The sequence below is a fragment of the Ceratotherium simum genome, chromosome 22 (assembly GCF_057802395.1).
Source record: "Ceratotherium simum simum isolate JZ-2026a chromosome 22, ASM5780239v1, whole genome shotgun sequence".
Classification (NCBI taxonomy): Eukaryota; Metazoa; Chordata; class Mammalia; order Perissodactyla; family Rhinocerotidae; genus Ceratotherium; species Ceratotherium simum.
This window is the reverse complement of record NC_141921.1, coordinates 39068375-39090445: the sequence shown is the minus strand read 5'-3', so window position 1 is coordinate 39090445 and position 22071 is coordinate 39068375. Positions and strand designations below refer to the sequence as shown.

The following is a 22071-nucleotide window of genomic DNA, read 5'->3' as shown; positions in this document are numbered from 1 at the left end:
CCGGAGAAGCGGTGCGTCAGTGCGCGCCTGGGATCCGAACCCGGGCTGCTGGTAGCGGAGCGCACGCACTTAACTGCTAAGCCACGGGGCCGGCCCCCAAAGGAGTTTTCTGTATTGCTGTCTCCTCTTTTTCCTTTCTTCCTTCTTTCCTTCCCTTCTTCCTTTTCTCCTTTCTTCAACCAAAATTAGGCAGTCTAGTATAGGAAGCCCCGTGTACAGCTCTTACATCTCGTGACCTGTCTTGTGTCAACTATACCCCCATCACTCTGTTATTCTGAAGCAGATTCCAGATATCCATGCATTTTTCAGTAAACATTGCTCAAAGCTGAGGATTCTTTTCTCACATAACCCAATACTACTATCACCCCTTAAAAAATTTAATAACTTTTCCTCAAATCATCAAATACCTACTAAGATTTCCAGTTCCAATTGCCTCATCAATGTCGTTTTAAAAATACCTTGTTTGCTTGAAACAGGATCCAAATAAGCTTGAGCTCCCCTTGAGGAACTCCTCTCGGGCTTTCGTCCCTACTCCTTCACTCGAGTTGCTTTCATCATGGGTCCCAGCACCTCCCTTAATGTGGGAATGTGACCCCCATGAATCGATCATTCCCTCTCTTAGAAACTTGCTTCACTTGGCTTCTGCAGCACACGCTGTCCAGATTTTCCACCCACCTCACTGGCTGTGCCTTCTCCGTCTCAAGCCGTGATCCTCAGCCCTGCCTGGGCGTTAGAATTACCTGGGGAGTGTTAAAAAGCAATGCTGGTTCCTGAGCCCCACCTCCAGAGTTTCTGCTTTAGTTGATCTGGGGTGGCACCGGGGCGTTGTTATTTTCCTCCGGTTCCCCAGGAGAGGACCCCTGGTCGGACATTGGAGAGCCTGGCTCAGTCCTCAGATGCTCCTCTGTCTGCACTCCCAGGATGATCTCATCCAAGTCCACAGCTTGACTTGCCGTCTAAAGGCTGATAGCGCTGACCTCTCCCTAACCTCCAGACTCATTTACACAGCTGTCTCCTTGACATCTCCATTTAGGTATCTGATAGGCATTTTGAACTTACCATGGCCCGAGCAGAACTCCACCTGATCTGGAAATGGCAGCGCCGTTCAGTTGCTCAGACCAAAAACCTTAGAAGCGTCCTCGGCACCTCCCTTTCTCTCATACCCCACATCTAACCCATAAATAAATCCCTGGGGCGCCACCTTCAGAATAGACCTTGAATCTGACCCTTCCTCGCTTCCACTCCTACAGCCAGCTCCAAGCCTCCATATTCCATCTGCACTGGTGAAAGCCTGCCAACCAATCTCTCCACCTCCGCTGTGGCCTTCCACAGGCTGTATATACACCACACAGAAGCTAGAGCAGCCTGGAACATATATATTGAATTATATTACTTCCCTATTTTCAACCTTCCAATAACTTCCCAACAAACTGGTGATGAACTATGAAGTCCTTACCATGGCCTGTAGGGCCGCACATGATGTGGCCCTTGGCTGTCCTCTGATTTCATCTCGTACCATTTGCATCCTCACTCCCCAAGCTCCAGCCCCACCAGTCTCCTTACTTTTGCCCCTTCCTCAGGACCTTTGCACCTGCCATCCCTCTAACTAGAATACTCTCCCCCTAGATACTTCAGTAGTCATTTCCTCAGTGAGATCTTCTTTGACCTGCTATTTATAACAGACCCCCAATTCCTGCTTTGTTTTTTTTATGGCATTATTACTCCCTGGCACTGTGTTTGCACATAGTTTATCTCTGCCTGCCACCATAATGTAAGTTTTACAAGGACAAGGACTTCTGTATAAGAATAGTATCTGTATGTACATAGTGGGTGCCCAGTAAATATTTGTGGAAGTGTATGAATCTTCAAGGCTTGAGGCTCCCTTCTGGCCACTGCTGAACTGAGCTTTGGGCAAGAGACAGCTTCCAGCCCAGCCTGTCGCAGGTGTGCATTCTTTACCACCTCTGCTCAAGGCTCCAGACCAAAGGTTGGCAAACTGTTTCTGTAAAGGGCCAGAGAGTAAATATTTTAGGTTCTGAAGGCCGTGCAGTCTCTGTCGCATCTACTCAACTCTGCCGTCGAAAGCTGCCATACATAATACAAAAACAAATGGGTGTGGCTGTGTTCCAATAAAACCTGACAAAAATAGGAGGCAGACCCGCTGGCCATAATTAGCCAACCCCTGCTGTAGACTACTAATTCTGAAATTTTCCGCCTTTTCCCCAAATCTATGTGGACAGAGAGGAAACACTCAAAACCATCAGCAATCTGCTCAGCAGGATGAACTTCTTCCCAGAAGTTGGGAGAGCTCCTCCTGGAGCAACTGTCACTTGTGTTAACCAAACAGTACACTTCCTCACTTCTGGGAAGATGCCAACATGGGGCAGAAGGATGGAGAGAGTAATAGGCAGGCTTTCTTCTTAAAGAAGCCACACTGGCTTTTCTCTTTGATCCATCTTCCAAGAAGCAGAGCTACAGAAGATACCGAGCTCACATCCACCGTGGGCTTTTTAGTTCTCGTGACTTAAAAAAGAGGGGACTGCATTTCTCTTTTGTGGGTTCTCCTACAAAATATTAGAATATAGTATAACATTTTATATACGTTATTCATTCAGGGATCTTGAACCCAGGTTAGGTGAAAAGACCTGGATTTAAAATCTGGCTCTGCTACTAGCTCTGTGACCTACTTTATGGGGTTGCTGTGATGATTAAGTTAAATAGTGTTTGCAAAGTGCGTCATTATCATTGTTGTCCTAGCAGCTAACATTTATTAAGTGTTTTCCAAGTATCCTCTGACCCCTCACAACAACCTATAGGGAGGGTACTAATACTAAGCCCATTTTACGGATGAGAAAACCGAGTTTAAAGAGGTGAAATAACTTGCCCAAGGTCACACAGTGAGGGAGTGGCAGGGCCCACACTCAAATCTAAGTTGTCTGACCACACAATCCACACCCTTAACCACTCTGCGCCTTCCTAGTGCACATAATAAGCACTCAATAAATGATGGCTCTAATTATAGCAGCTGTTAGCTGCACCAGCATGTATTGTATGTAACCAAAGAGTAGTTTGGAATAAAGGTTGGCAATTGTGCTTCCAGGCTGAGTTATTTTCTTTATACTCAGTCCATTAATTCTGTTGCTGAGGGGCCCTCGTTGACTCGGTGTTTGCTTTCCTCCCACTTCCGGCTCTGTCAGCCTGCTGATCTTATGAGGCAGTAAGTGGCTCCCGGCTGCTGCCTCTTCAAGGCAAGGGGAGAATACCTCTGCTGTCACCTGCGTGTTGCGCTTTGCTGACCAACTCTGAAGTCTGAGCTCAAGCTGTCCACATGGCTCCTCAAGTGCTCCCGTCACTGATTCAGACATTCCCTTTCTTTTCCTGCTCCTCGCAAAGACTGTGCTGAGTTGCAGCACTGATTCGAGATCTCCTTCTCCCCTGAGATAATGGAAAATCTTTATCAACCTGCTGTAGCAGAGTGGTGAAGGAGTAGGCTCTAGAATCACCTGCCTGAACTAGTGAACAAAATATGAGGTCTTGGGAGCAGACATCATCGTGTCTTCCTGGCGCCTGTACTTAGGTTTAGCCAAGTGCTGTGTCACTGGTGTGACTAAGAATCTGGGTTCATTATTCTTCATAATCTTGGCTAATGTTCACTGAGCACTTGCTCCTTACCAGGATCTATGCTAAGCCTTTTGCATGCTTTATATCACTTGATCCCCTAAACCAGCACTGTCCAATAGAACTTTCTGCAGTGATGGAAATGCTCTATATCTGCACTGTCCAATACAGTAGCCTCTAGCCACATGTGGTTACTGAGCATATGAAATGCGGCTAGTGCAATGAGTTTTTAATTTTGTTTAATTTTAATTAATTTAAATTTAAATAGTCACATGTAGCTAGTGGCTTCTGTATTGGACAGCTGAGCTCTAAACTATCTTTTTAACCCATTTTACAGATGAGAAAAAATGAGGGTTAGAGGATTCAGTAATTTGCCAAAGGTGCTTGGGCTCGTGCTTCCTTCCCAGAGCCCTGACTCTTCACCACCGTGTTGTACACTCTTTATATTGTACTTTTTGCAGAGATTGTTTCCTGGTTTCAGACTGTTCCCTAACTCATAATGCGACGTGTATGTATGCAACCCATTTTGAAATAAATGTGTAAGACCTATCTAGAGAAAGCTGTAAAACTTACCAAATGATATAAAAGAAGACCTGCATAAATAGGAAAAAAAAAAAATTCTGTATTCCTGGATGGGAAGACTCAGTATTGCAAAGATACCATTTCTCCCCCCAAATAATCTCTGGATCAGTATAATTCTACTCTGAATTGAAAAGGGAATTGTAAAGAAATTTGATTCTAAAAGAATGTGCTAGAACAGTCAAAATCGTTTCGAAAAAGAATAGTTGGGGGATGAGGTGGACTTGTTCTGCCCATATCAAAATGATGGCTAAAGGGAAAATGATTAAAAGTAGAGGACTGTCACAGGAATAGACAATGGTCCAGTTAAACAAAATAATCTAGAAAGCTGGCATTATACCACAGATCAGTAAGAGGCCATAATACATGTGGAAATGTTCTTATCCATCCAGAAAATAATAAAGCTGGGTCCTTACTTCATGTCATATAGAAAGTAAAGTTCTAAATATGAAAAAAAGAACCATGGGGCCGGCCTCTTGGCGCAAGCGGTTAAGTGCGCGCACTCCGCTGCGGCGGCCCGGGGTTCGCAGGTTCAGATCCCAGGCGCGCACCGATGCACCACTTGTTGGGCCATGCTGTGGTGGCATCCCATATAAAGTGGAGGAAGATGGCCATGGATATTAGCTCAGGGCCAGTCTTCCTCAAGAAAGAAGGGGAGGACTAGCATCAGATGTTAACTCAGGGCTAGTCCCCCCAAAAAAAAAAAAAAAAAAAAAAACCCAAAAAAGTCCTAAAACTATAGAAGAATAAAGGTACTTTTGTAACATTAGACTGGGAAAAATAGGAAACTATAACAGAAAAGATTGACAGATTTGACGACATAAAACATAAAAATTTCTCAATAGGAAAAAAACGCCATAAGCAAAATTTAAAATTCAGTTGACACTAGGCAAAAAAAAATAATAATAATACATAGCAACAAACAGGGTTAAATCCTTAAGAAAGAGCTGCAACAGATCAGTAAGAAAAAGACAAGCAGCCTAGCTGGAGAATATTGGGCAGAGGTTATGAATAGGCACTTCACAGAAAAAGAAATACAAATGACTAATAAGAATGTTCAACTACTTTAGTGATCAGAGAAATACAATTTGAAACAATTAACAGGGATCCACGGATGTTCGTTGTAATATTATGTGCAATATCAAAGAACAGGAGACAATAGCCATATCTAACAATAGTTAAGGCATGGTATGTCATATTTTAGAATATAATATGATTATGAAAAAGAATAGAGTGGATATGTATGTAATGATATGGAAATATATGTTTGATACATTGTTGAGTTAAGAAAAAGCAAGTTTCAGAACAATGAATATAGCATGATCTATTTCACTTTTTTTTTTTTTAAGTCTATGTATGCAGGAAAAGAGTTGGGAGCATACATACACAAGCTGTTGACAAGTGGGGAACAGGAGGTCTTTATATTTATAGGCACGTCCACATTGCTTCCATTTTTATGATGAGCAAATATTGTTTTTGGAATAATTTTTTTTTAAGGTATCTTGACCTGAGAAAGGAGTCAGAATTCCAGCCATGCTCCCTCCCTTAGCTAAAAATCATAGTGAAGGACTTAACTTCTATTGGCCTCAGCCACCTTCTCTGTTTAAAAACAAATAAATAAAATTTAAAAACACGGGGCCAGCGCCGTGGCATAGTGGTTGAATTCTGCACGCTCCACTTCAGCGGCCCAGGTTCTCAGGTTCAGATCCTGGGTGTGGACCTACACACGTCAGCCATGCTGTGGTGGTGACCCACATGCAAAATAGAGGAAGATTGGCACAGACGTTAGCTCAGGGCTAATCTTCCTCAGCAAAAAATAAACTTCCATATTTTTCAAGTGTTATGGTGGGTATGGCTACTTTTATAATCAAGAAGATGACTAAGCCACTGTTTTGCTTTTTTAATAAGAGAGTTGCACTAGATCTCTCAAGATTCTTCCAACTCTAACATCTAAGACTCTTTGATCTCAGATTTGCTCAAAATTTGAAATTAAAAAACAAAAAGCTGGACACTGACGTTTGGGTTCTCAACACTAAATTGTGCTAGACTACTTTCAGCCACTGCTGAGAGGGAGTTGTGCAGTTTCCGCAAGCTCGTTGCTCTTTTTTTCAGTTCTGGAAGCCTTTTCTTCTCCTGGGGCTCTGTGTTGCCTGCCTCTCAGGAGGGAGGGCTGACCCCACAGGACTGAGGTCTGTCCCTGGCATCAGGGCTGCTAGACTTAACCCTGGGCCACAGAGAAGAGAGGCTATTTTTGTTGTGGGGGCTCAATGGTTGGCCTCTCTCCAAGAGCGCGTGCTTGTTGGTATGGTTGATGCATCTTGCCTGCTGCGGCCGTCTCTGCCACTGCTTCCAGAAAACACTTGAGAACATGTTTGTCCAGCGCCAAGAGCTTAAACCTGAGATGAGTGTACAGGGCTGAGTGCTCTTTTTTTGTGTTCCCTCTTCTGGCCATTCCAAGGGCAACAGAAGACCAGAGTATGGCTCAAATGGAGCTGGAAAGACTTTTCTCCTAGAGCTGTACTTGAAAGGGGCCACTGCCTCCTGACTGCGGGTGCAGGGAACTCATTCCAAGCATCTGGGCTTTCTCAGCCTTAACCAAGCTGCTAGGGCTGCCCTCACCTTCGTCAGCCTGGTGGGGTTTGCTCAGGGCTGCAGTTCATCTCACCTACTATCCAAATCTCTTTTTATCAGTCCAGCCTGGGAACAGTGGCCTTATTAGTGTAGGGCTTGATGTGAGCCTGGCATGTACCCGGATCCATATCCAGCCTTGTCAGGTTCCTCAGGCAAATCCAGTGTCCCAAGTCAGCCTGTGGCAAGAAGGCCATCGGAACAGCTGCCCCAGTCCATCAGCCCTTAGTTTGTGCAGAGGAGTAGCTCCCAGCAGGGCCTCTGTGTTGCCCAACTCCAGGGGCAGGGGCCATTTACACTGGGCACTGGGGGTTCATATATAGATAAGACTATATGTAGTGCCCCTGGAGTTGTGTAGCCCAGTGGCCCTGGCTCCAAGCCTGGTACCACCTGAGACCTACACACGGATGGTGAATCCCTCACCAGCATCAAGTTGTCATCGCACAAAGCACTTACTGAGTGCCCCTTGGGGACTGGGCTCTAAGGATACAGCCTTTGCCCCTGGAACCTCCAATACAAGATAAGCAGCTGGTGCGGGCAGTCTGAGGTAGACTTCTGTGTTGGTCAACACAGATACGTCATTTGACTGGCTTTCTCAGCTACCTTCTTGATTCCAGAACTTCTGTAGTCCTCCTCTTTACGAGTTCTAATTTTGGGGGGATTATTTTTCCTTTCAGTTGCAGAGCTACTTTGCTGCATGTGAAGATGAGACCCCTGCCATCCGGAACCACGATAAGGTCCTGCAGCGTCTGTGTGAACACTTGGACCATGCCCTGCTGTATGGGTAAGGTGGAGATAGTTTCTGGAAAATTCTATAGGACAACACAGGGCACAACCGAGGCCATAAGTAGCCTCCAGAGAGAAGTCCCTAGCCTTGTCTGGCTTTTATTTCTTCTTTCTCTTGGCAGAAAGAGATTCGTCTCACTCAAGTGGGCCACAGGCTGTCTGTAGTTATCCCAGTAAATCATCTCTGAGCAGGCATGAGTGATTGGGGAAGGAATTAGCAACAGAGGAAATGATGCTGTGAAGGCATGGTGGTTGCCTGTGGGTCTCGCTGGGAATCCATTGCTTTCAGCCTCAAGCTCACTACTGACACAAAGGCTGGTGGACCAGCTGACTGCAGCTTCCCAGGGTGGCCCCGCTTAGGTCATAGCAGCTCCCGTCCTATTTTCTCAGACTGCAAGACCTCTCATCTGGCTACTGGGTGCTCGTGGTGCATTTCACCCGGAGAGAGGCCATCAAACAGATCGAGGTGCTGCAGCATGTGGCCACCAACCTGGGGCGCAGTGAGTAGTACCAGGTTGACTGGGAAGGGACCAGCTCCGCCCTCCCTGTGGGTAGCTCGGGGCTCAGGTGTGGCCTCAGCGTCAGCCCTGGGAGGCTGACCACCTTGTGGTGTCCAGTGGCAGTGGGTATTAAAATGCCAGTGCCCTCCATGAGGCCTCTCTTCCCCCTGCATGTGACAGGGTGTTGGGGCCTCGTGGGTGGGGTGAAGGAGAGGGAGATGCTGAAGAGAACTGGACTCCTATCAATCCCAACCCGTGCACATAATGAGGAGTCTCGCTTCTCACCCTGAGCTAGGATCAGTGTTAGCCTACAGAATCAGTGGAGAATCCTTGCCTTACTCAACCCATCTGAAGTTTACAATCTGCCCTCTTTATCAGAGTTTCCTGGCCAGCTACAGGCTGTGCCCCGACAGGGAGAATAAAGATTTCAGGGGTTATGGTGCTCCAACAAGAGAGACGGCTGTTGGAGTGCTTGGTCCCTCAGCCACTCTTTCTTTCCTTTCTGCCCTTGGTTAGCCAAAAAAAGCCAGCACCCTGACAGGCCTTCCTTCCAGTTACTCCTGCCCTTTGTTTGTAGGCCGGGCCTGGCTGTACCTGGCTCTCAACGAGAACTCCTTGGAGAGCTACTTGCGATTGTTCCAGGAGAACCTGGGTCTGCTGCATAAGTACTATGTCAAGTGAGTGTCCTCAATGGTCTCTCTCACGTAGCCCCAGAGGTCCCCTTGAGCCTCGTACCAAAGACTCTTGTCACATGCAGACACCATGGTGTGCCACACCAAAGGCCTGGCCTGGCATTGCATGCTGAGGACACATCAGTGATGGCTAAAGAGCCATTAGAGCCTTGCCTATGATGGCTTTTGCCAGGAGTACTTGTATTCTAGCTGGTCTCCTGTGTAGCAGCCTGCTGCTCTGCCTCTGCCTGATCCTCTCTCCAGGCCTCAGACCTGAATGGAATGCTCAGCCTTTGCTAGAGTTGCCACAGGAACAGAGTATTTATAGCAGCTGCTAAGAGCCAGATGAGCCTTATGCGGCGGGCCCCATATCTGAAGACACTGGCAGTAAAGTGCTGTGTGGCTCCAAACCCAGCAGGAGAATGCTAGAAAGGGGCAAGGGAAGCCTACATCAAGCTGGGTGTCCTCCAGGGTGTGGGGATGTCACACATCAAATTTCAACACAGCTGCATGTGGGTGAGGTAGGGCCAAGAGGTAACCAGACCCAGAACCACCATCGTCCCTTCTCATGTCTTGCAGGAATGCCCTGGTCTGCAGCCATGATCACCTGACTCTCTTCTTGACCTTGGTGTCTGGGCTGGAGTTCATTCGATTTGACCTGGATCTGGTGAGACACCATGGCTCCCACTGCTTATGGGGGCAGGGGAGTGGGTGGGGTGGGCGCACAGTGTCATTTCTCAGGTCCCTCTCAGGGAGCCTGTTGGCTGTGACTGAGCCTGAGCAACGCCTTGTTTGTTCAGGTGAGGGAGGGGTTCAGGGTCTGAACAGTGGAATTGAGTGGAATGGAGGTGATTCTCTCTTTGCTTATTTAAGACCAGAACTCCTGGTTCAAGTGACTCCTTCCTATCTCTCTGTCCCAGCCTGGAGAAAAGCCACATTTTCTGGAGTATTTTAGCACTGAAGTTCTCCTTCATGTTTAGGACTTGGGTGTTTGAGAGGGACAAGACAGATTCATCCCTATGCCTCCTGGGTTCCTGGAAGTGTCCGCAGCTCCATGCTTCCTGGCCTCCCCCACTCTCATGCACTAGAGAAATAGGATGCGGCCCACAAAGAGCTAAGGAGGCTGCCGAGCCCCTCTTGGACTCAGGCTCATCAAGGTGCATGCAGCTGCCTCATCCTAATCAAATCACCTTCCTAGGTCCCTACCCCGTCAACACAGACTGAAAAAGGAACTTGGCTACTGAAAAATAGTAGAAATTGGAGACAATGAACAACTCTAGTAGTAAAAGACATCGAGGAGGGGCTAGACGGCATAGCTGGGTTCTGTCATCTTTGTCGGCCTCAAGTCCACAGCTTTAGGAGCCGCAACCATTCACGTTACTGTTTTTAACAGCTTATTTTTGAATTTAGTACCTTAAGCCCATTGATTTCCCAAAGAAAAACTGACGCGGGAGCGTGTGACAGGCAGATCCATGGCTTCCGATCCTGGACTCTGCTGTCTGCGGAAGGCTGTGTTTTGGGGCCCAGCCCAGGCCTCCCGCCACCCAAACCTGCCTTTCCCACTCTCTCCTCAGGACGCCCCTTACTTAGACTTGGCCCCCTACATGCCTGACTACTACAAGCCTCAGTACCTGCTGGACTTCGAAGACCGCCTTCCTAGCTCGGTCCATGGCTCGGATAGCCTGTCCCTCAACTCCTTCAACTCCGTCACTTCCACCAACCTGGAGTGGGATGACAGTGCCATTGCCCCATCTAGTGAGGGTAAGTGGCCCCGGGGCGGAGGAGCCCAGCCTCCGGAACTGATTCTGGAGCCATTGAAGCCTGGCTGGGTGACATCTTTCTTGGCTACTTTTGGCCTGGTGGTTGAAATTTGAAGTTGAACAGGCCTAGCCATTTCCCAGATCTTCATTTCCTCAGCGTCCCTGTGGTGGCTAAAAAACTGATTCTAGGAATAAAAAGCCAAAATGAGATCTTATGAGTGTTAGACCCTTTCCCAGAAGGCTGTAGCCACGTGTCCAGGGGCAGTTTTCTGAGCAAGGGGAGATTAGCAGTGCAACCTGGAGACTCTTCCTGACACAGGAAGGGTCTGGCAGGGGTGAATGTCGCCTGCTCTGGGGAGCTTGTCCTACCCTAGATTCTAGGCAGACAGAGGCTAAGCAACCCCTGGAAGAAGAGAGAGAGGCCGGCCTGGTGGTGTAGCGGTTAAGTGTGTGCGCGCTCTGCTGCGGTGACCAGGGGTTCACAGTTTCGGATCCTGGGTGCGCACCGACACACCGCTTGTCTAGCCGTGCTGTGGCAGCGTCCCATATAAAGCAGAGGAAGATGGGCACAGATGTTAGCCCAGGGCCAGTCTTCTTCAGCAAAAAAGAGGAGAATTGGCAACAGATGTTAGCTCAGGGCTGATCTTCCTCACAAAAAAAAAGAAAAAAAAAAAGGAGAAGAGAGAGCCAGATGGGCCCAAAGTTTAGAGGAAAACTTGCCACCATTTCTCATGGGTCCATCTGATTTCTGAGTCCCTCCTGCACTTGCCAGTGTGTTAGGGATGATTGCACCCATTGCTTCAAAGACTGAAAAAGAGTAGCTCACATCAGTAGGTCATTTTATTGTCTTGATCCAACAACTGATTGGAACAGTCTGGTTTCTTTCAAACCTTAGGCCTCCATGTTCATTTGTAAAACTGGCTGTTGCCCCACCTTCATCCCATGAGGGAAGCCAGATCTCTTCATTTACTGCACCCCACCTCACCTCCAGGGAAGGGGATCTGAGCACAAGTTCAGCCCCTGGGGCTCCCTAGAATTGCGTCAGCACCGAGACCTCGACCTTCTTCTTTATTTCTGCTGTGCCGTGGGTCATATGTCCCAGGGAGAGGGCAGTTACTTTCAGGCTTGCTGTCAGCAAGACTTCCGTTGTTCGGTGTACAAGCAGAAGATGGCAGCTCAGTCTCCTCGGGTTGGGCTCATGGGCTGCCTCAGACAAGTCAGAGGGATGGGCCTTGAGGGAGCAGCCAGACTCTCCACGGAGGGAGGAGTCCCCTTGAGCCCACCTCATGTCAGCTGCTGGGTATGGAGGGAAGGAAGGCAAGGGATAGAAAAGAAGGTGAGTGCAGCGGAGCCCATGTGCTTCTCTGCCAGAGCCGGGTTCTGGCGTTGGAAAGGATTGCCCCCGGAGGCCTTTCTAGCTGGTCAGAGGCTCCTGGGCCAGTGCCTGAGCTGAGAAGCAGCTGGGGTCCTAATAAGTTCCCCAGAGGTTGTCAGAAAAATATAGAGAGTTTAATTTTTTCCTCTCTTGTTTTCTCCCCATGTCTCCCACCCTGTTGCCCCTACCCTCCCTGTCCTTCCACTGCCTGTTTCTAATCTTCAGTTTTGTCCCTCATTTTTATAGATTATGATTTTGGAGATGTGTTTCCAGCAGTGCCGTCTGTACCCAGCACAGACTGGGAAGGTGGGACAGAGTCTGCTGTTACCCTCTTTTCCTGTTTTGCAACATTTCCATGCCAAGCTTGCTGCATGATTCAAAATCAGCTCATTATTTATAATAATGTCAATGATCATAATAAAGCAAAGTTTGGTGTGCTGATAGATGGAATTCTTCAGTAGGAGAACCTGACCTTAGCCCTAGGCAAATCCCTTCTCCTCATGCAGGACTCCTGCCTTTATGCAATGGTCTTGTGGAATGACTAAGTGACGGCATTTCGGGGACACACTGATGACCCCTCCTGATTCCAATGCCAGTCAATGCATCAGACATGCACAGGGAACTGCCAACCTGTGGGGCACGAGTGGCCCGATCCAGTGAGTGGAGACTCGTTCTGGAAGGCGATGCCTTTGAACATGTAGGTTGTAAACTCCTTTAGGTCAGGTGCGCTCCTGTATCAGAAGCATCAAGAAGCAAAGGCAGAGAGCTTGATTCCTTCAGTCTGTTCTTAACGGCTTCTTCTCAGGTATTTTTTAAAGAGATTGAGGTCCAAGTGAGGGAAATTGCCCAAGCACAGCTGAAACTTCCTACAGGGAGATCCTCTTTGAAGTTTTAAGGCAGATTAAAATAAAATCTGAGAACCCTCCCACCCTGTCCAATAGGCAGCAGCAATACTTGGGCATTTTTCTGCCCATGACCCCACTTCTAGGCTTGTGAAAATTCATGAAGCTATTTCCCATGATTACTCAAAGCATATAGGGCATGTTTCTGAGACGGTTAATGCTTCCTCCTTAAATCTGAGGCCATAACTGGACCCGCCCCCCCACTTCCACCCAGGGTGGGGTAGGAGACCCAGCCTCTGAAGGAGGAGGTGCCAACTACTCAGCCTGAGCAGGAGGGATGGGTGGCTCTCCCCATTGCTCCGGAGCTGGCCCCTTTGTTATTAGAGAGCTGTGATCTCTGAGTGGTGGATGACAGATGGTCTTTTCCCAAGTAATATGAGTATGAAACAGCTTAAGTTTGAGGGAAATAAGATATGGCATTGGGAAAAATAAATTATGGCATCTGACCAGGAGCGTAGCGTTGAAGAGTCCCACGTTTAAGTTAAGATTAGCTGGAAATCCAGAATTCCATCATAACATCATCTATCTCTCGGCCTCTCCTCTTGCAGTGCACATGCTAGGCATTGATTTTTCCCCGTCTGATTCTAACGACTAACCCCCCTTCTGACCCAGCTACTTGCTGCCTGTTGCAGTCACTTGACAAGCAGGCCCTGACTTCCTCTGCAGCCTGCCAGAGCTCCCTGTGGCCTGAGAACTAGCAGCCCAGTCACACTGCTTGCTCGGGCCAGGCTGGGCTCTGGGGCAGGGTGAGATTCATCCCAGCAGTGATCTCCTGCTTTCCTGAGTTCCTTGAGCACCAAAGAATTCCTGATCCCACGCTGGCAGCTCACCTGGGGAGGCTTTGTCTTCTCTTGAGACTTGGAGGAAAGCGGGATTTGGGGGCAGGCCCAAACTCTGGGCCCTGAGGTGGGGATTGGGCGGCCTTTCCGTTGTCCCTGGCTCATTTACAGAACTTCTGGGTATCCCAGCCTTGACACCCACCACGTCCAGGGGTCTGCTCGCTCACCTCTCAGGACCCCTCCCATGAGCTACTGCAGATCTCCAGGGGCTGGAACAAGAACCCATGGGCTTTGCAGGAAGCTTCTTTGAGACCAAAGCACAGGGTGTTTTTGTATTTGAGAACTAAGGCTCTAAGGTTGCAGGATATCTGAAGGAAGTCTCATGTATTGCTGGTGTTTTCTTGGCAGAGCTGGCAATTGCTTTTGGCCCTCCTTTGTCCTTGTATTAAAAGCCAGTGTACTTCTAAACAAAATAGATGATGTGCTGCATCAGCAGACAGCTGCCCAGTGGTTTCCAAGACCCGCCAGGAGGCTGACAGCAGGTTGGGCCCTTCTGGATGAGGCTGAGGTTGGGAAGCATGTTTGCCACATCTTCTCTGGGCAGATAATGGCCAGCAAGATGTGTGTAAGCTGGCTAATGGAGCATGAGCATCCTGTGCCCCTTGCCATTAACCCTCACCCAGGCTGTTATCTGCCACCAGCTAAATGCCCCGTGTGCTTTTCATGCTGGTGCTCCCTCCTCTCCGTGTCCTGTTCCATTGACCTGGGGTGGGTGCTTGGAGGGGGACAGTTAAACCAGCTCCTCTCTGAAGGAGCAGCATCGTCCCCCACCTGCCTTCTCCCTAGGGTGGAGCCATGGGTGAGTGTGACCCAGAGAGGACCAGTAGGCAGGCTGAGGTTTGAGTGAAATTGAGTTCTCAGCTCTCGCCTTAAAGGGGCGCCTGGTCCTCCCCCCCGGAGTGTGCTGGTGGGATGTCCATGATGGTGGGGTGTCAGGGAGAGAAGCAGCCGCTAAAGGGCCCACAAGGCCCCTGCCAGGAGTCAGCCACTGCTCCCCTTCGCACCTCATTCTCTCCACTGTGCTCTGGTCCTCCTTTCTGCCCTTGCCCCGTGCTCCTCACCCTTTGGGCTCCCTATCCTATCCTCTCAGCCTCCGCCCTCCACTCTGTACCCCTCATTTTCTCTGACCCCTGTTCTCTTCCTCTGTTTTTCTCTTTGTTCCTTTTTATCTGCCTCTGTGGGGGACCCTGCAGAGGACTTTGGGTATCTCAGCGCTGCCGGGGCGTGTGGTGCTAAAGGGGCTGCCGGCTACCCCTCTAGCATCCTGTGACGGACGGCTCTAAGGTTAACCTCAGAGTTGTGCAGCCCATCTCCTCTTGAGACATCAAGGTCACTGTCCCTGAGGAGCATCAGCCTGGAGGCTGCTTAACCTTGGGGCTCTTAACTGGAATTCAGCCAAATTGCTGTGAGCTCTCGAGGGCTCCCAGTGGTGGTGGTGATGGCGTCCCTCCAAGTTGCTCTTAAAGCACAAATCCCATGTCCTGTTGGCATGGGGCTTCTACTCTTGAAAGAGGGTCACCCCAATCAGATTTCCCTGGGAGGAACTCACCTGCCTCCCTCATGAGATAAGGCATGCTTTGGGGGCCTGGGGTCCCCAGATGGTATCTGAAGGGCTGTCCCCTGTTTCCTGTTCTCCCAGATGGAGACCTCACAGACACTGTCAGTGGCCCCCGCTCCACTGCCTCCGACCTGACCAGCAGCAAGGCTTCCACCAAGAGTCCCACCCAGCGCCACAATCCCTTCAATGAGGACCAGGCAGAGACTGTGTCCTCCTCTGACACCACCCCTGTGCACACCACCTCTCAGGAGAAGGGGGAGTCCCACGCCTTGGACCTGCCAGACGCCTGCACAGAGCTCGAAGTTATCAGGTCAGCAGGGAGGGGCCCCGAGAAGTTGGGTGAGCATCCTGGTGTCCCTCCTGTCCACTCCTAGCATCACTTTTTAGTCCACGCAGACTGGGAGCCCCCCTGAGGGCAGTTGGACATCTTTTTGGAAACTAAGTACCCCTCCCCTCCTTGGTAGTTCTTTGAACAGGAGGAAACAGAGGACCCGAGCCGAGAAGGCAGGTGGCACAGGCAACACCTGTGGCTGGCTTCTGGGGCTGTGCCCAGGCCGCTAGGGCATTTGTCCGGTCCACCCAGGACCAGAAAGCACCTTTAGAATGGACTTATTTCCAAGGGAGTTCTTGGACAATAATGCACAATTTCTGAGATTTGTACTAATTCTAGTTCAGCAGGGCTCATTGAAAGAAAGGTGTCTTGGTCATATCAACAGGGACAGAGAAGGGAAGGAGGAGGTGGATGACAAGTTGGGAAATTCTTGGTCTAGAGCCTCCACGGCCCCCTGACCTCCCCTGGCTCCTGCTCTTGAGACTCAGCACTGAAGGAGAAGATGCGCATGTCAAACCTCCCTGAGGCTTGCTGGCCCAAGGCGAGGCGGGGGAATTGCTCCCCAGTGACTAGAGCCAGGAGTCTGACTCCCACAGGCTGGTTTGAGTCCAGAGCAGCTTGAACTGTTCAGACCCAGTGTCACTTAGCCAGGCCCACTCTGGCCAACTTGGAACCAAGGAGTGGGGGCCAGGGATTTGAGCCCAAAAGACTTTGAGTACAGTCTGGTTGAATTATCCATGATGATACCTAATGGAAAGTGAGGTCAGCTCAGGGCCCATTGCCCACATCCTAAGGGGTAGGCGGAGTAGAGGGGCCATTGGTCTGACCAGCCCAGGTCTGTTTTTGTTCCCTAGAGCACAGCCAGCTGGAATTCATAGGACCTACTCAGGGGTTCCTCTGGCTGCTGCCCTCTGTGCCTCCCTCCTGCTGGTCCCTGCCTCTGCCAGCAATGGGGGCTACCTCGGGGCCTGACCGCTGTTACCCCCTGGCCCAGGGCCTCACACCTAGCTTTGGACCACTGAAGCTCTGGCTGTGCCCTCAGATGACCTCTTTTGACCCAGCCCATCTAATTTCCCTCAGTACTGTAGTGCTCAGAACTTAAATCTCTCCTCATCGCTACTGTCCCAGGGTCACCAAGAAAAAGAAAACTGGCAAGAAGAAGAAGACCAGATCGGATGAGGAAGCAAGTCCACTTCACCCAGCCTCTACCCAGCACACTTGTGCCAGGCGGGAGGATGGTGACAGCCTTGTCAGTAGCCCAGGCCTTGGGCAGGGCTCACCAGACACCACCTTTGCGTCCCCCCAGGAGGAAGGAGAGGGGCCCAGCAGCACAGCTGAGAGCAGTGAGCGCTCGGAGCCCGGCCAGATGGGCCTGCTTATCCCTGAAATGAAGGACACCTCCATGGAACGCTTGGGGCAGCCCCTGAGTAAGGTCATTGACCAGCTCAACGGGCAGCTGGACCCCAGCACCTGGTGCTCCCACGTCGAGCCCCCAGACCAGTCCTTTCGGACCGGCTCTCCGGGGCATGCCCCGGAGAGGCCGCCATTTTCCGACTTTAGTGAAGGGCTTTCAGCCCCAATGGACTTCTACCGCTTTACCATTGAGAGTCCAAGCACTGTTACATCAGGTGGCAGCAACCATGACCCTGCAAGGCCTGGCCAACCGCTGCATGTTCCTGGTAGCCTTGAGGCTGCTGTCCAAGAAGAAGAGGGAGGAGGAGGAGAGGGACAGGCGCCTCGGTCCCTAGAGGACACCCCGGGAGAGGCTCAGGAGCCAGAGACCCAGGAACTGGAGACCCCGTTGCCCCCGGTCGGTGAGGGGCCTGTGCCTGAGCTGGAGCCTGGGACCCAGGTGGCTCTTTGCCGGCTCAAGCGAGACCAGCCCAGCCCATGTCTGAGCAGCGCTGAGGACTCTGGGGTGGATGAGGGGCAGGGCAGCCCTTCTGAGATGACCCACTCGGCAGAGTTCAGGTGAGCAAGGCTGGCTGTGCTGCTCGAGTGAGAGGTGTTCCCTGTCCTTGAAGCAGGGGACATTGGGCATCTGTCCTCTAAATAAACTAAACACTGCTCCTGCAAGACCTAGCCTGGGCTGGGAGGTAGGAAGGAGTGGGATCCTGCCCTGTCTCCTTTGTGCTGCCTCTGGGTGCCTATGTCGCCTCTCCTGCCCTTGCCCCAGCCTGACACCTCACCCTCCCCACGCTTGTCCCTCTCACAGAGTAGACAACAATCACTTACTCCTGCTGATGATACATGTGTTTCGAGAAAATGAAGAACAGCTCTTCAAAGTAAGTCCCAGGAACTCAAGAATGAGCAAGAGACACACAGCAAGGGCGGGCGGGATGGGCCACCCAGCCCATTCAGAAGAGGAAGCTACAGCCCGGGGCAGGGCAGGAGCCACAGTGCCTGACCTCTCTTTGCTTCGGCCCCTCAGATGATCCAGATGAGCACAGGGCACATGGAGGGCAACCTGCAGCTGCTGTACGTGCTGCTCACAGACTGCTATGTCTACCTGCTCCGGAAAGGTGCCTGCCACCCCCAGGCTAGCTGGTTGAGGATCAGACTGACTGCCGCCCCTTTCCCCATGCCCCCCACCCCTGAGTGTCTCTCGGCTGCCTGGCGGGTGGTGATGAAAAGGCACTCCACAGGAGGTGTTGCTAGCAGTCCCAGCAGCCCCAAGACATCAGCCTGGGGGCCTCCCCTCCACAAGCACCTCATGTCAGTCTCCTACTCCATCATTTAAGATCGCAGAGCAAGGATAGGTCTTCTCTGAGAGAGGGGCCAGGTCTTAGGAAATGGGGTAGGAGGAGGGAAAAGAGGCCATTAGGGTTAAGAGCCATTGGGGTCTCCTCTCTCAGGGGCCACAGAGAAGCCATACCTGGTGGAAGAGGCCGTTTCTTACAATGAACTTGACTACGTGTCGGTGAGTTCAGGCTCCGCAGTCGGTGTATGCTGTAGGGCAGGGCTCCTCCCGCCACCCGCCCTGAAGAGCTGCAGAGCAAGCCATGTCCCCTGCCTCGGCCCCCGGGTTGGGTGCCAGCTCCTCTCTCAGAGCAGCTTCTGTAGACGATGCTGGGGATCAGAACCAAGCTTGAGGATGCCTCTTCCTCCGCCATATTTCTGACCATCCCTCCCCAACTCATTCCAGGGTCCCAGGCCTCTGGGGCTTTACCTCCTGGCAACCCCAGGGTATGCTTCCTCCCTCCCCAGCCAGCCCTCAGTCTGGCCATGGCTGCCTCTTCTGCCAGGCAGCAGCCAAGCCCTGTGTGCATGTGAAGGTGTGGTTTCTGGCAGGTGGGCCTCGACCAGCAGACCGTGAAGCTGGTGTGCACCAACCGCAGGAAGCAGTTTCTGCTAGACACGGCTGACATGGCCCTGGCTGAGTGAGTGACACTCCGCCCCTGCAACAGAACTGGAGACTCGGCATCTGCCACTGGTGTGGCCGTGTCCTGGACTCCCTGCCCTTCAGGGTGGAGGGTGGGAAGTGGGATACAAAGAAGTGGAGAACAGGGGCCAGCCCGGTGGCATAGTGGTTAAGTTTGCACGCTCCACTTTGGTGGCCCGGGGTTCGCAGGTTCGGATCCCAGGCACGGACCTATGCACCGCTTATCAGGCCATGCTGTGGTGGCATCCCACATATAAAGTGGAGGAAGATGGGCATGGATGTTAGCCCAGGGCCAATCTTCCTAAGCAAAAAGAGGAGGATTGGCAACAGATGTTAGCTCAGGGCTGATCTTCCTCACAAAAATAAACGAAGTAGAGAACAGAGATGTTCCCTCTAGAACCTGCAGTCTGGTCAGAGAGGCAGGGAAGTGAACAAGCACACTGACCGATTGACTCGTGGTCAATGCAGGTGTCATACAGAGGGGAAGGGGTCTGGCACAAGTTACCTAATAAGAGAGAAAGCACAAGCCCAGCCACTAGGCCATGGCGTGCCCCCACATAGTTCCATACAAAAATTGTGTGTGGGGCCGGCCCGATGGCGTAGCGGTTTTAAGTTCACGCGTTCCACTTCGGCAGCCCGGGGTTCAGTTCCTGGGCGTGGACCTACGCACGGCTCATCAAGCCATGCTGAGGCGGCCTCCCACATGGAACAACTAGAAGGATGTACAACTATGACATACAACTATCTACTGGGGCTTTGGGGAGAAAAAAGGAAAAACAGGAGGAAGATTGGCAACAGATGCTAACTCAGGGCCAATCTTCCTCAAAAAAAACAAAACAAAACAAAAGAACATTGTGTGTAATAAGATCGTGTCCTTGTACCAGTCCTGCCGTGTCACCCTGTCCAGGCTCCCTCACTGTCAAAACCCAAGGCCCCTTGGCCATTGGGAATGGTTAGGCCTTTTCCAAGTCACTGTTTGATGACCGGGGACTTCTGCTACACCGTTGCCCCACCCACTGCCCTGAGCTCTGGTTCCAGCTTTCGTAACCCCTTCAGGCCAAGAACCCTCAGGAGTAAGCCCTTTCCACTTGAGGGGTGGGGGCCCCCAGGCCTCTGACAGCAAACCCCACTCCCTTTGCAGGTTCTTCTTGGCTTCTTTGAAGTCAGCCATGATCAAAGGCTGTCGGGAACCACCATACCCCAGCATCCTGACTGATGCCACCATGGAGAAGCTGGCACTGGCCAAATTTGTGGCCCAAGAATCTAAGTGTGAGGTAAGAACCTGGGGAGGTGGGGGTGTCGCCCTGACATGCCAGCTCCTGTGTTAGGGTCAAGAGGTGCAAATAGATGTCTTGAGCATTCCTCCATCACCCACCGGGGAGGGGATCTCCTACCCCGGGTCCTGTCCCCCTCCCCACTTGGGTGTGTCCTTGCTCTCAGTGGCCACTCCTGGTGCTGGGCCGTTGCTGAGCCTGGCCCAGACTTCACTGGTCTGTCCACTGCCCCCTCCCCAGGCGACCGCTGTGACTGTGCGCTTCTATGGGCTTGTGCACTGGGAGGACCCCATGGATGAGTCCCTGGGTCCTGTCCCCTGCCACTGCTCACCCCCCGAGGGCACCATCACCAAGGAAGGCATGCTGCATTACAAGGCGGGCACCTCCTACCTGGGCAAGGAACACTGGAAGACCTGCTTCGTGGTGCTCAGGTGGGGGCCCCACCACTCTGGCCTCAGGCGTGGCCTAGAGGTTGTTGGGCTATCAGGTCACTGGGGAGAGGCCCGAGGGGGACGCCTCCCTCCTCCACAAGGGCTTTGGAGTGGACATACCCTGGGATGGTAGAGCTTCTCTGTAAAGCCAGCCATCTTTGGCGCCCAAGGGGTGCCGGAGTGCCTCCAGTGTAGACCTGGCCTGGGGCCACCGAGCCTTAGCTGTCCCCAGGTCTGCCGAGGGGCAGCGTCTCCTGCTGTGCCTCCACAGTTCTTTCTTCACCCTCCCTTCCATAGAAGACAGGCCCCTGGCCTCTGTGGTCCCTAGGGTTCAAGGCCCCAGCTTGCGGTTCCTGGGACAGGCCTCACCCCTGCCATGTTGTGCCCCTGCAGCAACGGGATCCTTTACCAGTATCCCGACCGCACCGATGTCACGCCCCTGCTCTCCGTGAACATGGGGTGAGTGTCCGGGGTGATGGGGGGCTGGACAGGTGTTGGGCCTGACGTCACTGCCTGAAGGTCAAGGCTCCGGCTGAGACTGGGGCCCAGGGCTCCTGTTCTCCCTGGCTTGAGCTGGCTCTCCCTCTTATCAGTTCAGCCTGCCCCCCTCCGTCCCACCTCACCCAGCAGCCTTGACTGGTACCCTAGGGTGTGCTGAGCCCCGAGGGCTGCAGGAACCCCAGGGAGGGGAGGAGGAGAGGCTTCCTCTTAGGGAAGCAAGAGGAACCCCCTGCCTGGAAAGGGTCCAGTCTGATAGGGAAGGCAGTCCCCCAGGCTGATGACACACACATACTTGGAGAAAACTTCAGGCCCGTGAGAGGGAACATCAATGAATGTGCAGAATCTGAGAGGGCCGGAGCTAAGACCTGATTCTCACCCCTCACCTGGCCATGTTTAGATGTCTAGAAGGATCTTGGTGATTCTAAGATAAAAAGTGTTACACAGAAAGGGATGGGGCTGCCCAGCAGCTTTAAGCCTCTCCTGAGAGCCGGAGGGGTCTTGACCACCTTTTGGTGTCCTCCAGCCCTCGGGACTACAGTGCAGGCCCTGTGTCCACAGGCCTCAAGCCAGCCCCAGGGACTCCCACCCCGTGCCACCCCTGCCTCCTCGCTCCCGTTTCACCCCTCCTCCTCTGGCCCAGGGGGGAGCAGTGCGGTGGCTGTCGGAGATCCAACACCACGGATCGGCCCCACGCCTTCCAGGTCATCCTCTCTGACCGGCCCTGCCTGGAGTTGAGCGCCGACAGCGAGGCCGAGATGGCCGACTGGATGCAGCACCTCTGCCAGGCCGTGTCCAAAGGGGTGAGCCCCTCTTGCCTCCACCGTCCACCTGGCCTCCCAACCCCCTCCAGGATCCCCAGGGGCCCTTCCCCAAACTCACACCAGTCATGGAGCAACCTGTGAGGACCAAGACGGGACCTCCAGGGGTCAGCCCAGC

The 22071-nt window shown here is 51.8% G+C and overlaps 1 protein-coding gene across 4 annotated transcripts in view; it reads left to right on the top strand.

Annotated features, from left to right (window-relative positions):
• The window catches only part of PLEKHM2 (pleckstrin homology and RUN domain containing M2), a 37833-nt gene that overhangs the window by 13451 nt on the left and 2311 nt on the right, over nucleotides 1-22071 (top strand). Inside the window, exons 2-17 of one of the 4 annotated variants that reach the window (XR_015555847.1) lie at nucleotides 7503-7609; nucleotides 8002-8111; nucleotides 8689-8788; nucleotides 9362-9449; nucleotides 10357-10543; nucleotides 12164-12223; nucleotides 15298-15526; nucleotides 16676-17518; nucleotides 17763-17832; nucleotides 17979-18069; nucleotides 18403-18467; nucleotides 18839-18927; nucleotides 20071-20203; nucleotides 20444-20634; nucleotides 21028-21093; nucleotides 21837-21935. Coding sequence is in view for 3 of the 4 variants with exons in the window: in XM_004425609.3 (XP_004425666.1) it covers nucleotides 7503-7609; nucleotides 8002-8111; nucleotides 8689-8788; nucleotides 9362-9449; nucleotides 10357-10543; nucleotides 12164-12223; nucleotides 15298-15526; nucleotides 16676-17518; nucleotides 17763-17832; nucleotides 17979-18069; nucleotides 18403-18467; nucleotides 18839-18927; nucleotides 20071-20203; nucleotides 20444-20634; nucleotides 21028-21093; nucleotides 21776-21935 (2589 nt within the window). In the remaining variant the exon portion in view is untranslated. Of the gene's footprint in view, nucleotides 1-7502; nucleotides 7610-8001; nucleotides 8112-8688; nucleotides 8789-9361; nucleotides 9450-10356; nucleotides 10544-12163; nucleotides 12224-15297; nucleotides 15527-16675; nucleotides 17519-17762; nucleotides 17833-17978; nucleotides 18070-18402; nucleotides 18468-18838; nucleotides 18928-20070; nucleotides 20204-20443; nucleotides 20635-21027; nucleotides 21094-21775; nucleotides 21936-22071 lie in introns of all 4 variants that reach the window. The other 3 variants (XM_004425609.3, XM_087446759.1, XM_087446760.1) reach the window with 3 other exon arrangements.